This window comes from Coregonus lavaretus (assembly GCF_964263955.1).
Source record: "Coregonus lavaretus genome assembly, chromosome: 40".
Taxonomy (NCBI): domain Eukaryota; kingdom Metazoa; phylum Chordata; class Actinopteri; order Salmoniformes; family Salmonidae; genus Coregonus; species Coregonus lavaretus.
Genome location: NC_140027.1, coordinates 5,121,211 through 5,141,813, shown reverse-complemented (window position 1 = coordinate 5,141,813; position 20,603 = coordinate 5,121,211). Strand labels below are relative to the sequence as shown.

General features: G+C 43.9%; 2 protein-coding genes across 2 annotated transcripts in view; one reads left to right on the top strand and one right to left on the bottom strand.

Annotated features, from left to right (window-relative positions):
* Positions 1-19,677, bottom strand: part of LOC311113607 (zinc finger protein Aiolos-like) — a 33,569-nt gene extending 13,892 nt beyond the window's left edge. Inside the window, exon 1 of the mRNA XM_084156864.1 lies at positions 16,438-19,677. Within this exon, the coding sequence (XP_084012990.1) occupies positions 16,438-16,504 (67 nt within the window). The 5' untranslated portion in view covers positions 16,505-19,677. The remainder of the gene's footprint in view (positions 1-16,437) is intronic.
* LOC311113609 (insulin-like growth factor-binding protein 4) lies at positions 3,911-19,684 on the top strand. Its single transcript, XM_084156868.1, has 4 exons — positions 3,911-4,912; positions 13,268-13,431; positions 13,652-13,777; positions 15,622-19,684. Exons 1-4 carry the CDS (start codon positions 4,552-4,554, stop codon positions 15,757-15,759), a joined length of 789 nt encoding a protein of 262 aa, XP_084012994.1. The 5' UTR covers positions 3,911-4,551; the 3' UTR covers positions 15,760-19,684.
* The last annotated feature ends 919 nt before the right edge of the window (positions 19,685-20,603 follow it).

Here is a 20,603-nt window from a genome sequence, read left to right as displayed (position 1 = left end):
TGAAAATAACGGTGAAAACTACTAAATAAATGTGTGGTAAATTGTTCATGCATGGTCCATTGCTCAACCCTAGCAGTTCATTCAAACGAAGAAGAAAAAAATGACGTTCACTGAACATGCATTTCCTGCCAAGTTGATGCAAATAGAAAACTGTGAAAGAGACATCCAACTCCTACGGCAATTTAGCCATACTATTCTCCAGAATATTATTTTATTTTCAACAGAAAAGACACCTCGAAATTGAAGTAGTTAATTTATTTGACAAAATTAAGCCCTATTTCTTCCAGCACACTTACATCTGTTTTTGAGGATAAATTAAAGCTAATAGTTGATGCTTAAAATAATATAAAACTCTCTCATTATCACAAGACTTATAGAATTGTAGCTAAATGCACCTATTTTAATGTGAACTATTCTGTTTTTAATACAGTAGGCCTATCTTCCTATTCACATTCCCTATTCCTATTAAAAATATGTTTAATTCAAGGAAGACAACAGCAGTTTTCATAATCTCTTTTTAAAATGTCTTACCTGTATGTATCTTCCACCTGATATTGAAGCGCTCATGTGCAGTTTTAAATTCGCCTGTCTCTCCCGCCGTTCAGATTCCCTTCTCCGCCACTGGAGAGGCTCGCGGTATGGAAATGCCAAAGTTGACTACGCTAAACTTTGGAGACCGTCTTAAAGGAACAGGGACTGATTTTTGCCATGACGAAGTGATGGAAATACTTTGTAATAGTATAGGAAGACGAGACTGAAGACATTTTAAGAATGGAGGTGAAGTGAAACTGTTGAAGTGGCAAATATGCATTATACATTTAACGCCTGGTTTTATCATTATGATATGAATAATTACGATCGATCAAAACAGGATATTACAGTAGATGTTCAACGACGGCTCCATATAAGATACAAGTAACCCTCCTTGTGGCCAAAGACTGCTACTGCCTCCTCTTTCCATTTAAAGTGTTTTTGTGAATGAATCCCTGCCAATAATTTAATAATTTGCCAGTAAGTCTATCCACTGATTGCATGAATAGACCATGACCAAACATGGTAATGCTTTCAGAAGAAACTTTTGTTTGGGTAATGGAAAATTATGCATTCAAGTGAAGTGCTGTGGTCGACCGGTTCAAACACAGCCTTTTGTTCTGTCTACCACAGGTAGCCTTTTGGTTATAACGGGATCGTTGCTTTATATTTTAAATTTTTAAATAGGCATATGGATTGTAATTATGGATAACCCACTGACAGCTCTGATACTAGTTGCTGGGTTTGACTGAATGATAGTCAGGTTTTCTATAGCCTGACTGTGTGTGAATATGTGCTTTTTAGAGTAGCATTGGACATTTCAGACTAAAACAGAGCAGCAAAAAGTGCTTTACTGCAGCTAGGGACATGCGATCAGGTGTGTGTGTGTGTATTGTAGGACACTGACTAACAGAATCACAATCTTATCTGGAAATTTGCTGTAAGGGCTGATGCAGACCGCACATTACTGACTCACCCCCTTTCCCGGCCTCATTGCTAACTAACCACCAACTGACCCAGGCAGCACCCAATGTTGTATCCCTGTCTCTCAAACACATACACATCACACACACACACACACACAAACACGCACACGCACACACTCACACCTCATAAATGGCACACCACTTATCCAGCAGGTTGAGCTCACTACAGTTGGCCTTATTATTTCAGGAGAGATGGCAGACCAATAAACACCTCCACTGATGACACCTGTGGATTTCTCTACCGCTGTTACAGTACAGGCTTATTCACAATCCAGTTGGTGCAGATTTATGACTTGAACAAGATATTTGACATGCCAAAACTAAACAGTTGAAGAAAGGTTTTGTGGTACTATTTGTGTTCTAATATTGTACTAATTTCTTATTCATTACTTAACGGCCCCTATACCAAGAGACTTGGATAGGTATTACAAAAGGTATTACCAAAAAGCAATAATGGGTAATGTGGGGATTTGTACTGAATATCAGTGAGGCCCACTACACCAGTAAAGAGGACAACTAATGTAGTCCAAAATGCAAAATACTTAGATTCACTGTGCGAGACTAGACGTTGATATCTTGCAGAACGCTGAGACATTTGTTGCATGCCCCTGTTGTTTTCTGCTCATTTATCAAGAGAGGGAAGGAAGGAATCTCATTGCTAACAACACGTAGCACCCACCTGAGTGGTACTACACTGCCTAGTGAGGTTTGGCCCACGGCCCATTGCCCAGCCTATGACAGCAGGCCACCAGCCTGAAGAATGAAAAAAAAGAGTGAAGTAAAGCACACAAAGGCATTACAATACATGCTGGGTTACCATGGTAAAATACAAGCAGAGGAACATAAAAGAGAATTGGCGTCGTCCCAGCGCTCTGTAAGCCTTGGAACCAAATTGTTGTGAATGAGAAAGAGCCTGGACACACACATATACACACACATATACACACACAAAATACACAGACACTAACACACACGTAGGTGACCTACTAATTTACATTCTCTAATTTACAAACACACACCCACAATCGAAACACTCCCAGCTAGCAGTGTAGTTCAAAGTTAGCTGGCGAAGCCCTCTGTGGGAGAGGGGAGGCTTTTTTAAGACCTGTGGGGGCAGGGCTACCACATGGAGGGCACTGTCCATTTGCCCTTTTATAGCTGCCCCGCACAGCTAGTTGGAGAGAGAGAGAGATAGAGAGAGAGAGAGAGAGAGAGAGAGTTTATTTCACTTTTGTTTATTATCTATTTCACTTGCTTTGGCAATGTAAACATATCTTTCCCTTGCCAATAACGCCCCTTGAATTGAATTGAGAGAGAGAGAGAGAGTGACTAAAGGGCAGATTAAAAGGGAGGAAAAGAGGGATGCTGGTGCCACACACACACTGGCCACACTAACCAAGGCCATGTGCAGGAAAGGGACATGAGGTTGCCCATGCTTTGTTATTTCAACAATGCTTTGTCATTATCTGGAGGTGTATGTGTGTGTCTTTGTGAAAGAGAGTTTAAGATGGTATGGAAGTGATGTTTCTTTATACCCTTTCTGTGTATGTGAATGCCTTTTATTGCGAGTGAGAATAATAGCTTTCCAGATACGTTTTTCTCTCTGTGTGTGTTTGTGTGTCAGTGTACAAGTGCATGTTCATGCTAGTGTGTATTTAGAGAGAGAACGAGAGAGGGGGGGTAGTGAGAGAGAGAGAGAGAGAGAGAGAGAGAGAGAGAGAGAGAGAGAGAGAGAGAGAGAGAGAGAGAGAGAGAGAGAGAGAGAGAGAGAGCGAGAGCGAGAGAGCGAGAGGGTAGAGTAGAGGTTAGTGCTTCAAGGCAAGCTATTGTAATGATGTGAGTTAGCAAATTTTTGTGTACACAGTCATTGTGTTAGGGTGAAGGTGCTGCCAGCTCTTGAGTCTGTACGTGAGAGAGGAAAAGGCTTTAGTTACATATTTTGTCCCTGTGATTCTGTGTTATAAAGGGACAAAAAGTGAAATACTCATTGTGTGAATATTCAACACAGGGAAAGAGAGATAGAAAAAGTGAGAGTGGATAGAGAGAGTGAAAGTGTGTGTGTGTGTGTGTGTGTGTATGTGTTAGGAAGAACGGGTGAGAGGGTGATTCAGCCCAGTCTTTCTTCCCTGCAATTCTGTGTGAGCATTCAAGATTGAGAGAGAAAAAGTGAGGGAGAGAGTATGTGTGTGTGTGTCTGTGTGTGAGCGCATGAGTGAGAGACAGCAAGAGAAAAAGAGAGAGTGAGGGAGAGAGAGAGAGAGAGAGAGAGAGAGAGAGAGTGAGAGCGCTTTAGCCTGGCATTTCTTCCCTGTGCCTTTCAGCTCCTCTCCCCCTGAAGAAGGAGGCGTGTCCATTGGCCAGCAGTATAAATTCCAAGAGGAACCACTTGTGTAGAGACATTCTCAGGAGCAACCCATTGCACTGCACACCAGTGGAAGAGGAAACTGCTACTCGACTTGAAAAACTTGTGTTTTGATGCCCCTTCCCTACACCTGGACATTGGCAAACATACTTTTTGTCTTTGCACTATAAGAGGCCTCATGGGCTCTGTGTGAATTCTACTTGAAGGGAGAAAGACTCACCTGAATAGACCAGTGGACATCCGTTGGTGCATTTGTTCTACTTCCCAACATATGAAAAACCACTTTGTGCGACTCAGACTTAAAGACTTTCGCCGCATGGGAGAGCAAGGACTAGATATTTAACATTCTTTGATCTACCTGCATTCTTTTTCCAACAAACATCCTAGGACTAGGAAATTCAGCGTAAGAAAAGACGAGGTTAAACAGCAGGGGCATTGTGTTCCAACTCCTGCCAAAACCCCTGCCACCCGAAACACCAACCAGCAGGCAACATCAAAGACCAAACCCTCCACCCGACCTCCCTCCTCCTCCTTACCCTCCAAAACTAAAGCAGAGACCAAACAGTTGTGGGTGAGAGAGCAGAGAAACAGAAGGAATACTAACAAACGAACTGAGGGAAAGTGCAAGAGAAATCGAGGGCAAAGGTTTGAGATCACGCCTTCAGGACTGCCATGGTGCGAGGTGGCGGTGCGGCTATAGCGCCGCCCTGCTGGGGCCTGTGGGCGGTGGGCGCCCTTTCGCTGGCGACGCTGTGTCTGACAGAGGAGGCCATCCGCTGCCCCGTGTGCTCCGAGGAGCGGCTGGCCAGCTGCCAGCTGCCTGATGGCAGCTGTGAAGAGACGGTGAGGGAGACGGGCTGTGGCTGCTGCCCCACCTGCGCCCTAGCCAAGGGGGCGCACTGCGGCGTCTACTCGCCCCGCTGCGGCACGGGGCTCCGCTGCTACCCGCCGCGGAACGTGGAGAGGCCCCTCCACTCGCTCATGCATGGCCAAGGGGTGTGCACCAACGAGAGGGACGTGGAAGAGAACTCAGGTGAGACAAGAGGGAAGGAATGGTTGCGGGCTACCGGTATCTTTAACGTTTGTCCACTGATGTGGCTGTATGTGCAGGTGGCATCACTGTGGTCACCCTCCGTTTAAAATGGGTGCTGCATTATGTTATCCCACCTTCTATTCTTCAGTGGTTACTTCTGTTGTGGTCCGACACTCCATCTTGTATTTTAGGCTACTGTACTCAACATTCTTAGTGGCGCTCTGGCATGCCTACCCAGAATTAGGACATGTGTGTGTATGAGAACATCGCCACCTCAACAGTACCCTCAGTCGTTTTCCAGGTTAGTACTGTATATAATAGGATGTAACTGTAAATCAAGCCTGGCAGACTGGTTGGTATCTCTCTCACACTCTCTCTCCCTCTCTCTCCCTCTCTCATGTTGGATCATAGCCGGTCCGGTTGGACCATACGCAGTTAAGAGGGCCAGGCCAGGGTGCCGGGGCTGGGCCAGAGTGCTCTCTTCCTGCTCCATGCTCTTACCTGAGCTGGGGAGGGTGTGACAATGTGCTGCTTGTTTGCTCTAATCTCCGCTAAGCCTCGGCCCAGAGCACACACACCAGCTCGTCACGCACGGCCTGACGTGAGAGCACACAGTCCCCCCGCTGTTTGGCGCCCGGCCGTACACAGTAAAAGGGCACCTTCTGCCTTAGACAGAGCAGAAAAGGTTTCGGTCAGAGAGAGATTCACTGTGGGGATAGTATGGCTGGGCGTGTGTGTGTATGGATGTATCCGTGCTCTGTGTGTGGGTTTGTATCTGTATGCATGTGTTTTTGCGTGTGTGTTCAGTGTGTATGTGTGTGTGTGTGTGTGTACGTACGTACACTATATATACAAAAGTATGTGGACACCCCTTCAAATTAGTTGATTCGGCTATTTCAGCCACACCCGTTGCTGACAGGTGTCTAAAATCGAGCACACCGCCATGCAATCTCCATAGACAAACATTGGCAGTAGAATGGCCTTACCGAAGAGCTCAATGACTTTCAACATGGCATCGCCATTGGATGCCACCTTTCCAACAAGTCAGTTTGTCAAATGTCTGCCCTGCTAGAGCTGCCCTGGTCAACTGTAAGAGATGTTATTGTGAAGTGGAAACGTCTAGGAGCAACAACGGCTCAGCTGCGAAGTGGTAGGTCACACAAGCTCACAGAATAGGACCGCCGATGCGTGTAGCGCGTAAAAATCTGTCCTGGGGTTGCAACACTCACTACCGAGTTCCAAACTGCCTCTGGAAGCAATGTCAGCACAAGAACTGTTCGTCGGGAGCTTCATGAAATGGGTTTCCATGGCCGAGCAGCCGCACACAAGCCTAAGACCACCATGCGCAATGCCAAGCGTCAGCTGGAGTGGTGTAAAGCTCGCCACCATTGGACTCTGGAGCAGTGGAAACGCATTCTCTGTAGTGATGAACATCTGGCAGTCCGATGGACAAATCTGGGTTTGGCAGAAGCCAGGAGAACATTGCCTGCCCCAATGGATAGTCTAACTGTAAAGTTTGGTGGAGGAGGAATAATGGTCTGGGGCTGTTTTTTATGGTTCGGATTAGGCCCCTTAGTTCCAGTGAAGTGAAATCTTAACGCTACAGTATACAATGACATTCTAGACTATTCTGTGTTTCCAACTTTGTGGCAACAGTTTGGGGAAGGCCCTTTCCTGTTTCAGCATGACAATGCCCCCATGCACAAAGCGAGGTCCATTTGGAAATGGTTTGTCGAGATCGGTGTGGAAGAACTTGACTGGCCTGCACAGAGCCCTGACCTCAACCCCATCGAACACCTTTGGGATGAATTGGAACGCCGACTGCGAGCCAGGCCTAATCGCCAAACATTGGTGCCCGACCTCACTAATGCTCTTGTGGCTGAATGGAAGCAAGTCCCTGCAGCAATGTTCCAACCTCTAGTGGAAAGCCTTCCCAGAAGAGTGGAGACTGTTATAGCAGCAAAGGGGGGACCAACTCCATATTAATTCCCATGATTTTAGAATGAGATGTTCGACAAGCAGGTGTCCACATACTTTTGGTCATGTAGTGTCTGTGTGAGTGTGAACTGAATGTGAATGTGTGAGAACGCATTATATGTGTATTTGTATGTATTTGTGAGTGTATGCATGAGTGTATTGATGTAGCTGGTGGGTGTATGCACCAAATGTGTGAATGAATGTCCATCTCTGTGTGTCTCCTGTTATTGATCTCAGCATGTTTATACGTGGTCATGCGTGTGTATGTGTGTGTGTTTGTGTATGTGTATGTGTGTGTGTGTGTGTGGGTGTGTGGGTGTGTGTGTGTTTAACGAGAGGAGGTAATAAAAGCTGCCTGTCTGCCTGTATGAAATGACTCTGTAATGGAGTGCGGCCAGTCTCAGGCTATTAGATCTCTCTGCAATCAGTAATTCATTCTCACTCTCTTCATGGCCCCCATTCCTCCTCCTTCTCTTCACTGGCACTGCAGATGTCTGACTGACTGACTCCCCTTTTACTGGAGATGTCTTGTTCACTTCTCTCGGCAGACATCTTGATTCAACTCCTGTCTTTTTCCTCTTACGGTAGTCACATTCTTCTTCCTACTGCAGCAGCAGAGGTCTGGTTCCACTTTAACATCTAATACTATATGTCTTATCTGCTATTCCTGTTTCATCTTATTCTTCAGATGGCAGCAGACTCTTTTTTTGTTCTTCTGCAGTAGATGAAACTGTTCCTCCTCTTTTATTCTTCCTCTTCCCTTCCAAAGCAGGGGAAACTCATAGGCAGTTTTTCACGGTGGTGATTTCCATTATGCCAAATAAGTTTGGTAGCGATCGTAAAAGCGCACCGCGAATGAAGCAATTCTCTCATTTGTTCCAGATCTCATCCACACTGATTGTTCCAACATTGCTTCTTCCACCAGCAGCACTGCTGCCGGGACCTCCAAAGGTTATTGGTAATGGCAGTGAACTATCTCCCAGTGCCAAGCGGCACAGCAAGGCAAGACTTTGGACAGACTTGAACAGCCCTCAACTTCCAGGCTGCGTCTGCAATGACACCCTATTCTCAGGGCTCTGGTCAAAAGTAGTGCTCTACTTTAGGGAGAATAGGTTGCCATTTCAGATGCACTTCCAGAGACTCAAGTCTCCAGTCGTCTCTAGCACTGCTGCATCTGGTTCCCCCTGGGCCTGGGTGAGTTGCTGCTCCTCTCCCCCCCCTGCCTCGGAGCGCATCGCCCACCGTCCAGCTCCGCTAGGATGAGCTCATCGGCACGCTTGCTGCCAGAGCAGAAATGAGAGCCTTCTGCTCTCAGTGCGAGGCCAGCCTAGGTTAGGCCAGCACATTGCTTGACTAAACGGAATCAGAGAGAGGGGGAAAGCTGTTTAGTGCATGATAAAAGGTTGACTGTCTTGGTTTTGGCTTCGTACCGTCCTCTGCATTGCTTAATCTGGCTGAATGTCTTTCCCTGAACATTGTTTACTGAATGACTTCGCCATCCATGCCATTATGTTGTCCGTTTGAGGCGAGCAGCGCTGAAGCAGAAGTGGGCTAAAGTGTGAAGGTTAAGCGGTTTGGGAGTTCTGGTAAACTCTCTCAACAAACTCTCTGGTGCATGGGGGGGGGGGGGGGGGGGGGGTAAACCAAAGCTCAGCACTGGGATAGTGGGATTCCAGAACATTGAAAACAATACGTGTCAGCGATTGATGAAATGCTAAATGGTGTCGAAATGTTTGGACGTTTTGTTTTCAATGTTCTGGAATCCCACTATCTCAGTGTTGAGCTTTGGTTGACCCCCCCCGGGTCCTGTCATAAAGCAAAGTAGCCCTACTCAATAAGTCTTACATCAACACTTCAGTGCAACGCCTTTGAAACCCCATGCACCAGAGAGACAGGAAGAAAAGGGAAAGAGAGAGAGAACAGAGAGAGAGGAAGGGAGAGGTAGGAAGAGAAAAACTCAAGGCACAAGTATACGAGTTCCTTTGTGGCACATTTGCCAGGTTTATCCATTATTAAACCGAGGGGTACATCTCGTTGAGACGCTTCCCGCACTGCCCCAGACCTAGCAACAGTGAACGTGCCTGATAAAAATAGAAGAGGGTTTTTAAAAAAATAATAACGGATTCCCAAAGAAAAGGACACCGTAGGGAGAAGTGTATGACTGATTCTGAATTAACAACACATGTACAGATGAAATACTACCATCATGCAGCAGTCCAAGAGACTGCAATGCTGCCTCATATCCCAATCAAACGGTCAATTCTCAGACAATATAACATTTCATAAATTTTGTAAATAAACTTTTTTCAAAGCTAGCCTACCATTTCAATGGGCCGATGCACAGACCATTTAAATCTGATGAATACATGTCCAGATGCAATCTACTGTACACCTTCTGTCACTTTCCTTTGTGAAATACATATGGATACAATGTCCTGGATTGTCCTCTCAATTGAATCAAGTTGAAAGCTACAGTATTCGTCAACTCAATTTCCATAGCAACTGTAAGTACTGGAATACATTCTGCATATTATCATGTCCTGCAGGTCTAATGCAGTTCCTTAATACCAGATTCTTAGAAACGCTCTCTCAATCCTAATTCTTAGAAATCGTTATGTGGGCTTGGAATCCATTCAAACATTCCGACTGGGTCTCCCTTGGTGTCATATTCAAATGCTTCACTAACCTTTTAAACGTAGAAACGTATAGTATTGACAAGCAGATACAGATGTCAATGGAAAAGTCATTACTGTCATAAGGTATTGCGAATGCCATTCATGCTGGTTTTAAGCTTACATACGTGTGTCTGATGTACTGTATGTAGAGTATCTGCATTTTAGGCTGGCCTATCGGTGGCACTTCTGGTCAACCATCTGTTCTTGTCAACCATCCATAACTCCTGTTCTTCTTATGATGTGAGGAAAACACTTGTCTGTGTGCTCACTGGAATTTTGAAACTGATTTTCTCTGTGGCCGATGAGGATCTGTTGGGAATAGGGCAAACCAATTGCAGATGTCCCTGATGACATGTTTTGGTCCTTATTATTTGTTTACTTTGAGTATTTATCCCATTCGCAGCAGAACTCAGTAAATGTGATTAGCTAATTGCTCCCTCCATGGAACAATGGATCTAGGACCCCCTCCTGGTGTTGGAGCTGTGGAGACAGAGATACACAAACAAACCAACTGATGCTGAGTAACAACACATAACGATGAAGAGCGCTCACTAGCTGGTCATAAAATTAAAATACGCCTAATCCTCGGAGCACAGTGAATTCAAAGTCCCTCATAAGCTGTGTGAGTTCATGTGTGAACGTATTAAACAGCAACCGCTCCCATCATGCTTTGTTTGGAAACATCCCATGCAAACACTGATATTACAAACATCTGGCAGGGGATTCAGCCAATGGTGCATTGTTTGAACAATCGTTCATTCATTTTGAATGAAGCCTGTGGATGTATGTATGCACAGTTTGCACACTAAACATGTAATTTATTAATTCAATGACTCACTTATCTAATGATCCAGAGACTAAAATATACTGCAATTAAAATGTGCTTAATCACTATGAACAATGTTACAATTGGCATGAGTAGTGTGTTGCTGTAATGTTTTTTGTTGTTTTATTTTCGTGCATGATCCAGTTTTTTGGGATATTCTTACTGTATATGAGCAAAAACAACCCAAACCTACCAGTAATTATGGTTCAGTTCTTATTTCATGGATAATTCATTTTGGCCCACTTTTGTGGGGTACCTACCTCTATTTATGGCTGCTACATGGTTTTAGCAGGAAGTCAAATGAAAGTTGAAGAAAGAAAGGGAAGGGAAGTTTTGAGCACAGCCCTTTTTATTGTAATAATGTCCACATGTATTATTTTACGGTATAGAAATATGTCACACAAAGCACTTTTCTATGGACCAATAAGCTTAAAATACCCTAAAAAAGTGTAGGGTAACACTTTAGTTAAACACATTGTACACATTCTTGCTAATGCCAGTTTACATAAAGAGCAATGAGTTGACATAGGATATGCAGTGGGAGACAAATTGTGTCAAACGTGCACTATTTACATTTAAGGGTGCCAAACGCCCATTGTCTCCTCACCCAGATTTCCACTGATGCAATGACGGCTGACGATAAGCATCTCGCTAGCTGACATACTATATAGTGTAACAAAGTCCAGCCTACGGAGCCAGACATGTCCCCCAGGACAGTGTTGAGACTAGTTCACATGCTCCATCCAGACTCCCAGTGACAGCTGCAACTGGAACATTGGAGTTCCATGCCACTCTCTGAACCTCTGTGGGCTGGGAGTGGGAACACACCACCAACATTCCCTGACAAACACCTCATTGGAAGAAGGTTAAGTCAGAGAAAAGTACTGAGAAATGGTTTGTAACTCGGTCGATTGCAGACTAGTCTGTGCTAATTCAATATGATGGAAGATGACGATGGTTTGAGGGACCCAGATGCTCTTGAACACACATTAACTTTACACGAACCTCCCTGTTGACATGTTCATGGCCTTTGGATTTTAAACGCTGTCAAAACAGAGGGAAATGATACAACCTTTATCAGAACAGTCTTAAAATCGAGTCCTTCTTTATCTTGGCTATGCACCTGTGGCTGGGCTTGGATGCGAGTGCATACTGCACACTGTCCATACTTGTGTTCTTCATCGTAACTCTAGCTGAAATGGTTGGCCCTGGCTTTTTTTCTGTTTATTTAACATTATGATTTTTTATTAAAAGAAGATTATACTTGGATTATTTTCCTGGAGTGCGTCCCCCCTTTCTATTCTTCATCATAGCAGCCTGCCTTGTGCCTTAGCCTGTCTGTGTTTGAAACTGAGATGTTGATACAGTCCTCCCAAAACCACACAATGAAGCAGCAGCTTCCTCTCCAGAGAAAAGAAGTGGCAGCAAACAGGACATGGCACCCCTGACCCACTTTTAAATAACTTTGTGCTTGTGTGAAATGGCACTCCAAAAGAGCATGGATTCGGCAAACCGCTAAATGGCAAAAGAGGGAAAGAACAATTTACAGGGAGACGGGAAAACAGCTGAAGTCGTGCTGGGTCTGGCGGAAAGTGTTGATGAGTAAGGCCAACAAAAACATACAAACAGAGACACTTCCCCCCGGTCGGCAGAGCACAGCCTGTCAATCAACTTCAGAGCAACTCCCTCACCTCAACCTCATGTAGAGAGGTACGGTATAGAGATGTAAACCACTCGTCTCATGACTAAAATATGACTAGAATAGCTAAAGGCAAAACCCTTTACCCCAAGTCTGAAACAGGCAAAGGTCACCGTACCTCACGAGTAGGCTAGTCTATCCGTTGTTCAATAACAAAAATAACTTCACAACAAAACCTGTTGAAAGCTAATTGCCATTTCATCCTAATTACAGGGTGAATTCCCTTGGAAAACTGGAAAGGTCAGAGAGAGCAATGCCTTCACATTGCATAAGATCGGGCTATGAGAGAAAGTAGGCTCCCAAAAGCAACGCTGACATGAGATGCCGTTCGTGCTTTGATCTTTCCAGTGATCTGACAGACAAAGCTCACGGCAGCACTAAAGCTCAGGCTCTGGGTGCTATGGTTGCAGTGCCAACCCATGAAATGCCACAGGTCACAACCAGAACAGCAAAGAACAGTTGGTGGGGGAATAACTTGTTTGGGTTACCAACCTACCCTGCAAAGGCCACAGGTGAACAGCCAAGCCAGAACAAAACAGCTGTAAAGCCCTCCACACTCCATACGTTTGCCCACCGGCACCTCATGACACTGCAAATTACCCTCTTACAATCTCCATCTGGCACAGTGAGGGTTTATTCTGCTGTAGGGGAGGGGCACTTTCCTGAGGAAACAGCTGGCTGCCTGCAGGGCCAAAGAACTGGAGGATTATTGTAAGGTAAATGGCCACAATGGGTGGGCAGGCAGTGAGGAGAGAGGGGATGCTAATTTAAAATGCATCAATAGCTCTCCTTGGCAGAAGTATGGTGCCAGTGGTTAAACGAAGACCAAGAGAGCTGAGGTCCAAATTGGGTCAGATCAGTGATATACTGTAAATGACGTACATTATATTATACATTTTCATGCAATCAACAAATTGCATAAAGCCTCTGAGAGGTGGTGTAATTGACAGAGAATCTTGTCAAAAATGGCATGGTCTATTGTTTTAACTCTTGAGTTGCGACTTTGTACGGGTTGGGATTGCGATTCTTACATGTGTTGTGTAGGTTGTAGCTCTAGAGGTTTCCCTTGTAAAAGAGGTCTATTGACATTGATGGGACTTGCAGGATAAATAAAGGTTTAAGTAAAATGTCTGTGACTTGTAGTGTTGTGACTCAATGTTAACTCTTGTGTCCCACAGCGATGGAGAGACAGGATGAGATCATCCCTGAGCACCCCAATAACAGCAACATCCGCTGCAGTCCCCAGGACAAGCGCTGCATCCAGAAGACCCTGGCCCGCCACCCCGCCAAATCCACCAATCAGAGAAGCAACAACGCCAGGGAGGACCCAAAGGCTGCCCTGGTGAGAGCACCAACCACCGTTCACCTCAGTATAAGAAAAGATTACACATAAAGATTACGTATAGGAAAATATTACATACGCACATTTAAAGTCTTTGAGCAGGTGCGGGATATTTAAAAAAATGTCACCCCATAACTTTCAACTAGAGTCTAGTTGAGTCTAGTTACTAGACCAACACAGGTCTAACAGTTTTAAAACTCATTCTACCTGTCTTTCTCAGGCTCCATGTCGTGCTGAGCTGCAGAGAGCGCTGGACAGACTGGTGTCCAATACTCGCACTCACGAGGATCTCTACAGCATCCCCATACCCAACTGTGACAAGAACGGAGACTTCCATGCCAAGCAGGTTTGTCGACTGACAAGCAATCATTATCACACTGTTATCTATATTATGCACTATTCAGGAAGTAATCCTTGACGTACTCTGAAATGGCAGTTTATTTATTCCCTATATAGTGCACTACTTTTAACCAGAGCCCTATTGGGCACTACCAAAAAAGTAGACCACTATAAGGAATATTGTGCCGTTTTGGATGCAGACATTTATCCAGGTAGTCTGTGGAGAAGGTCTTTAGCAAGGGAGACCCGATCGTCTATCATTCACTCTGTCTGGTATCAGACAGGCACATACGAACACACTTGTTTTACTGCGCAAACAATCCCGTCTAACTTCGTCACGGCTCTATTAGCCAAAACACAAAATGTGCGTGTAACAGCATTGTTTTATGTGAGCATTTTCTCCTGCCAAGACTCCACATCTTCAGGCAAGCAAAGTGATTTATCAAAGGAAAATCGAGCTGAACCGTGTACGTACAACACAACACAGTGGTTAACCTAAAAGGTTTGACAGTAATCGCTTCATTGCTGTGATGGATGTCATTAGCTTTTCGAATCAATTATTTCTTGCTATGTCTGAAATGGGCAACTTTGTAGATAAGACTGGGAAGAATCTTAGAACATGGAGTCAGATAAGGCTTGTTGCTCTGTAGAACTGAATACGCTACAAAGGCAGATAAGGCAGATAAGGCTTGTTGCTCTGTAGAGCTGAATACGCTACAAAGCAACAGGCGTAGCAAAGTCAGTCAGTGATGAAAGGCTTACCCTGCCAAGGGCATCAGAGTCTGGGGTTAGGCTCGATTGTGTAACTCAGTTAAAGTACCCTTGTCTGCTCTTTATAGTGTGTCAAAGGATTCTGTTTACTGTTGAACTATAATTGCACTATGGTAGAACTCTATGGCACCCTTTGTGAGCATAACTAAGGTTATGAGAGGTCATCTGGCATCTTTTCATTGCACAGGAGGAATCTCAATAGGAAAGTTGAGCCAGGCTGATGGGTTGTTTCAAAACCACCCCAGGCAATGTAGAGATACTAATCATTCAGTGGTTGTGAGTCATACAACTTGCGGTTTCTATTAAATTGATCCATGTTCACACTGGTGAGATTGAGGGGCTTGAGGAAAAGTTAATAACTAAGGGAACAATGTCGAATATAACAGTGGTTTGAATTTTAAGGTACCTCAGGTTTGAATTTGAAGGTACCTTAAATATGGAATCCGCAGTAGGGGGCAACATCTCAACTGGCCACCCCAACACCGTTGTTATTGTTTTAGTTTTCGTTTCTGAGCTGAGGAGCGTCGTGCAGCATGGGAAAAAAATAATTGCAGTACATATTGCGCTCTTCTATCGCGCGTGCAATGATGTCCGAGGGGGACAAAAAGTGTTTGTTTTTTGCAGGACCTAAGTGCTATAACAAACTGCATACCTTATGCCAGAGTCCCCGCGGTTTTTCTGAGCGAAGTTTTCTGAGCCAAAAATATATATTTAGTTGTTAGACATAAAATACTATAAAGTCACCAGGAAATCACCTCAAATTGATTTTAATTCCCAAGTATTCCCATGCATAAATAGAGAGGCATATGTGATCGTATCGCAATGTAATCAAGGTTTGAAATGATTCTGTTTTTGTCAAAAACTATATCTGTTTGGGATTCTTGCACCCAATTTGCAGTGTACAAATTATTTATAACTATGACCAATTGGCCCAAGGCTGAATGTATTTGGGGACCCCTGCCTTATGCCATCTATCTATATATTATCCCTACAGTAACAACTAAGTGTTCTTACTTCCTATCATGCAACAAGTGCCATTTGGCTTCTGAGTGATACCTGTCTTGTTTCTTGTGTCTACAGTGCCAGCCAGCGCGTGACGGGCAGCGGGGAAAGTGCTGGTGTGTAGACCAGAAGACGGGCATGAGGCTGCCGGGGCCCCTGGAGCTGCGGGGGGAACTGGACTGCCACCAGCTAATGACTGCAACCATGAGAGAGTGAGGAGGGGACCGGCGGGGCTCCCGGGGGGGGGCAGGGCTTAGGGCCAGCCAAATTCTACTTGTGCTGATTAGTTACAACTATGGAAGGAAAGGACTTAACCCTAAAGCCTCACTTCACCTGAGGCCAACGGTACTTGTTGAATATGAAAAAGATGAAAGGAAACCATAGAATTTTGTTATTTTACTATTGTTTGTTACCGTGTGTGAGTCTGTATGCATCTTTTTGAGCACGTGTGTGTTTTGATTCTGTGAAGTTAGGCCTGCCTCTTGCTTTAAATAACAGGTGGCAAACAACAGGCCCCCTGTTAACATTCTTCTCAAAACAGGACAACATTGGTTTTGTTTAGTCTAGTTGAACTCTGATTTCCATCTCTTAGCATCTTTGAAACAAAAAACATAAAAACTTTATGCATGAGTTAAGTGTCCTAATATGGCTCACCATCGACCATTTAGCAGCAGCTGTAGAAGATAATGAATATTGGGAGTGAGAGAGAAAGAGACAGAGAGAGAGAGAGCGAGAGAGCGAGAGAGAGACAGAGAGAGAGGGAGAGAGAGAGAGAGAGAAAGCAACCAGAGTCTCCCTGCTTTGAATTACCAATTGATGATAAGCCGCAGCTTTTCACAACATTTGGAGACATGAAGTGAAAAGAGAGATTACTTTTGAAAGAATAAACTGTACCTCTGAGAGGAGCCGAGAATAGATGTGCTTTATCGCTATCCCCCCCTTCTCTCCCTCCTCTTCGCATCGCCCCTTCTCTTTGACTGGGAGCTCTCTCTCTGGCTTATTTGTCCAGGGGGACTGGCAGCATAGCTGGGCTCAGAACTCTGTACACTGCTGATAGGATAATCTTGTTTCTCCAGCTGGGGCTGAAGTGCTAAGACGCCAGTGCTGCTGCTCTCATGTTTGTATGAATATGCTTCTATATACAGGATTTCTTTCCAACCAAGAGACTGCTTGTTGGCAGTATTGTGGAGTTTATAGTGGTGCTATACACTCATTGTGCCAAAAAAAACAACTGTTCTTTTCTGTGCTTTTTGGGGCATTGTTTTTAGAAGGAGACAGAGATACTCACTCCCAGATGAGGTGGACAATCTTAGAATGGCCTAAATGTGTGACTGACCACAAATACTGTCTAGTGGCAAAATATCTCCACGTTTTTACTACATTGATGAAATAAAACATACAAGTAAATGCACAGATATCAGTGGGAGCATTACTATAGTTAACTGCCTGACTGTTTTATGGACTAATGTAGTGACTTTGCATGCATAGTAGCATGTGTGGGTAGTGAAAACTTCTTATGGATATAAGAGAAGAGGACTTAGTGACTGCATGATGAAAAAACACGCTCTAGACAGCCTCTGTAATTGCTAGCTAGCTGAAATGTTCAGAGAAACGTCAGATGTCTATATAATAACATTAGAAACCTCACCGAGAGATAGCATCCTGGTCATATATGGACTCCAGTATCAATAAGTGAAAACCCTTGACCTTTACTCTGGCAGAGCCAGTTATCAGGTTTGACATCATCGATGAAGCAGTATATGAGCCAAGGAATCATTGATTTGTATTATTATGTTGACAAACTTACTGGTGCATCATGCTCTACCTACCTTGCCAATCATACCTTCCACATATACTACATGGACAAGACTGTTAACATCCCTACAGCGATTTGATTGTACTGTATTGCAAATGGGAGGAAAATATCATAATTGGTTCCCTGGGGCTATGATCTATGATCTGATTGGTTGATTGACTGACTCAGGCTAAAGCTGTGGACCACAGGGAGTTCAGGAGAGAAGACGACCCTTGAATACATGACAGTCTGATCAGTGAGTTCAGCGAGGTCGGTCGTTTGTCATTTCTAGAAATGGATAGTGCACGTAATCCTCCCCTGAGAGAGTTGGGTTACTAATTGACTCCAGGAAGGATTCATCTCGCCTGGACGTTCATTAGTAGTGTTAATAATACACAGGCACAGTGAGCTTCATGTAGAGCGAGGCGAGGGGACAGGGCCGAGGGGGTAAACCAGACGGACGTGGGGAGCTGAAAGAACAGTGCCGGACAGGACAGGTTGTCTGAAAACGGACTCCTACAAATGATAGGCAGCTCTTTTTGTCAGCTGAGATGTGAGTGGATAGACTAGAGGCAGAGGAAATAGAGACACCGTGTGATAGAGAGCTAGAGAGTCCCAGCTAAATTTGTATTGCACTGATTTACTCTCACAAAGCCACATTGTGTCCGTAAACTTTTACCATTCACTCTTTCTCTCACATACCCCTCCGGGTTCGACAGAGGAGCCTAGAAATCATTCAAGGGCTTTCCTCTGGCTGTTATCAAGAGCAGCAGAACACATTGCTAGTCCAACTAAGCCCCACATAGCAATGCCCTTCATCATGGTCGTGCTGTCATTGCTGCCATGGGTAGTAAATGTTGGGACAGAAACATCTCATTTCATTAGGCAACATTGAACATTCACACCTCCCAGCCTGGGGACCAAGTAGATAGAACACCATCTGTGCTACATTGCCGTTGAGAATCACAATATCAAAGACATTTGGGTCGATGTGTGACATGACCTGGCATGACATGAGCCGGTCCAAAGATAATTATTGCGGACTTAGCCAACTGTATTGTATATGTAACTTGCTTCCTTGTAAAAAATATATAATAAAAAACTGCCAAAGTTATCCAAAGGATTTATGGGGATACTTTATGGTAATACTGCTGCAGTTTACCTAGTAGTCCCTCAGTCAATGACTTATCTTCTGAACTAATTACTAACCTGTAGAGATTTACTTAGCCTACATATGGTAAACTTTGACGAAAGCTTTGACCAACAAACAAACATCCCCAGTGGGCTGGTTGAACCGACATCCAGTTTTGCCTGCTGCTGGGTCATTAACCTTGAAACTGAGCCTTTATAGTTAATATGAGCTTTTTCTCAATTGACAAGTCCCTAAAACATATTTTTGGCTCTCTGAGGCTATTCAATGAAACAGGATGCTCTTACTTTCCACCACATTCTAACATGACATCCCCTATTCCCATAGAATACCTAAGAGCAGTTCTACCCCAGCAGCCCCCAATGAAAAGCCCATCTTACAAAAGCTGGTCATATTTTAATTGTCATTGTAAAAATTCCTTGTTCTAAACCGTAATCACACATATCTTCAACAAAGCTACTGATGTCATTCCCAACTAGAAAGACATAGGAAATGGTATTAAGGAAGGAGGATATACTGCAGCAGATAAGTTGATTGTATTCCAAACACAATGAAGTGACATGAAGAACGAAAGGTATCTCCAAAGAAGTTACGAGCAAGAATATTTTGAGGTATGAAACCCCAAAAAAATATAGGGGTGCTTTGTGTACATTAAATGTTGATATTCACTTGTCATGTACTGTATGAAAAAACACCATACATAAGTCTAAGGCCTTATCTGAGGCATAGTACATTCCATTTCAGTGCTACTGTAGATATTACCTCTAGGTAAAGTAGTGCTATGTTTCAAGTGAATGGTCCTGGTTTTCCTTTTGGATCCAAGACCTTCAGTGTTTTACCTACATTAAACTGTGTATACTTACGCTATATTACTTGATCTCTAACTTTTGCTCTACTGTACTTGTATTTCTGAGGGATATTCCTGTTTGCCTTGGACTTTACCTGTTAATTTTACTGTAAAAAGATTCAAAGTAATGTTTGCATGTGTAGCCTAACTATATACTGGGTTTAAACATGTCAAGATCTTGTGTGTGTGGTCCAGAACAGGGCCATGCTTTAAATACATTGAAGAAAACGCAGCAAGAATTTGTGCTTGTCATGGAATAATGATTTGGTTACCTTAGAAATGTTTACTCAATGAGAGAATTGTATACATTGTATTAGATCTAATGAAATTATAAACGTGTAGCATCTCATCTCCCGCTTGATTCTTTTCCCGTCTAAACGGCTGCATGGCATGTAGTTAAATTGTTAATGTATGTTAGATCATGTACCAAAATATTCCACCACACAGTAGATACTGAGTTCAGGGAAAGTGCATACAGTGCTGAGTGTAGGCCATACTGATTGCACAAGAACTAAGGGTGCACTTCTAAATGGGTTGTTTCAGTCATTATGTCTGGACCATCAAAGGCAAAGAAAAACATAATCTCATTACCACCACACGATCATAGCTACATTTCAACAGGTCAATCAACCGGGTCAGAAAGGCTGAAGTTTCTGTCAAATGAAAATCTGAAAAATCTCAAGAATGTATTTTTCCGGATGTAACTTTTGAAGACTTGTTAACAGAAATATATATTCTAACTCCACTTAAATATACACGTCGTTAACAGTAATACTCAAGGCATGTCCAACGAATACCTCAGGGATGATACATCATAATAATGTGACTGCCACCGCTTCTAAAAATACCAGCACGGTCCACCACCAGAGTAAACTTTCAAGGTTGCTTAGTTCCACTGCCTGAGTCTATTTTGGTGAGCTCTACAGGCTTAAGAAGAACTGTGCCTGAATCAGAATGGGAATACAGCGGGACTTTCAGAAAAAATTCCTGTGCCTAATCCAAAATGGGAAGTCCATAGGGATTTACGTGGAATCCTCTGCTTGATTTAAAATGGGATTGGCCTTTTCCAGCCTGCAGGCATCCAGAATCCCACAGCTGTGCCTAGGAGGCCTGGGGGTGTGTCTGTTAAGCCCTTACATCTGGCATCTAGTCTAGGGGTCATCCATCTCTGCACACCTCTGTCCAGGACATGAACAATAGGCAATATGAAATAATTACGAAATACAATGGACTACTGCATAACAGGTGCCACACATCAAGTAAGTGAT

Excerpts from the sequence above, each read along its gene's own strand:
- LOC311113609 (XM_084156868.1), top strand. The coding sequence starts at position 4,552 with ATGGTGCGAGGTGGCGGTGCGGCTATAGCGCCGCCCTGCTGGGGCCTG. Across the intron at positions 13,432-13,651 it reads AGGACCCAAAGGCTGCCCTG|GCTCCATGTCGTGCTGAGCT; the intron begins GTGAGAGCACCA and ends TGTCTTTCTCAG. Across the intron at positions 13,778-15,621 it reads GAGACTTCCATGCCAAGCAG|TGCCAGCCAGCGCGTGACGG; the intron begins GTTTGTCGACTG and ends TTGTGTCTACAG.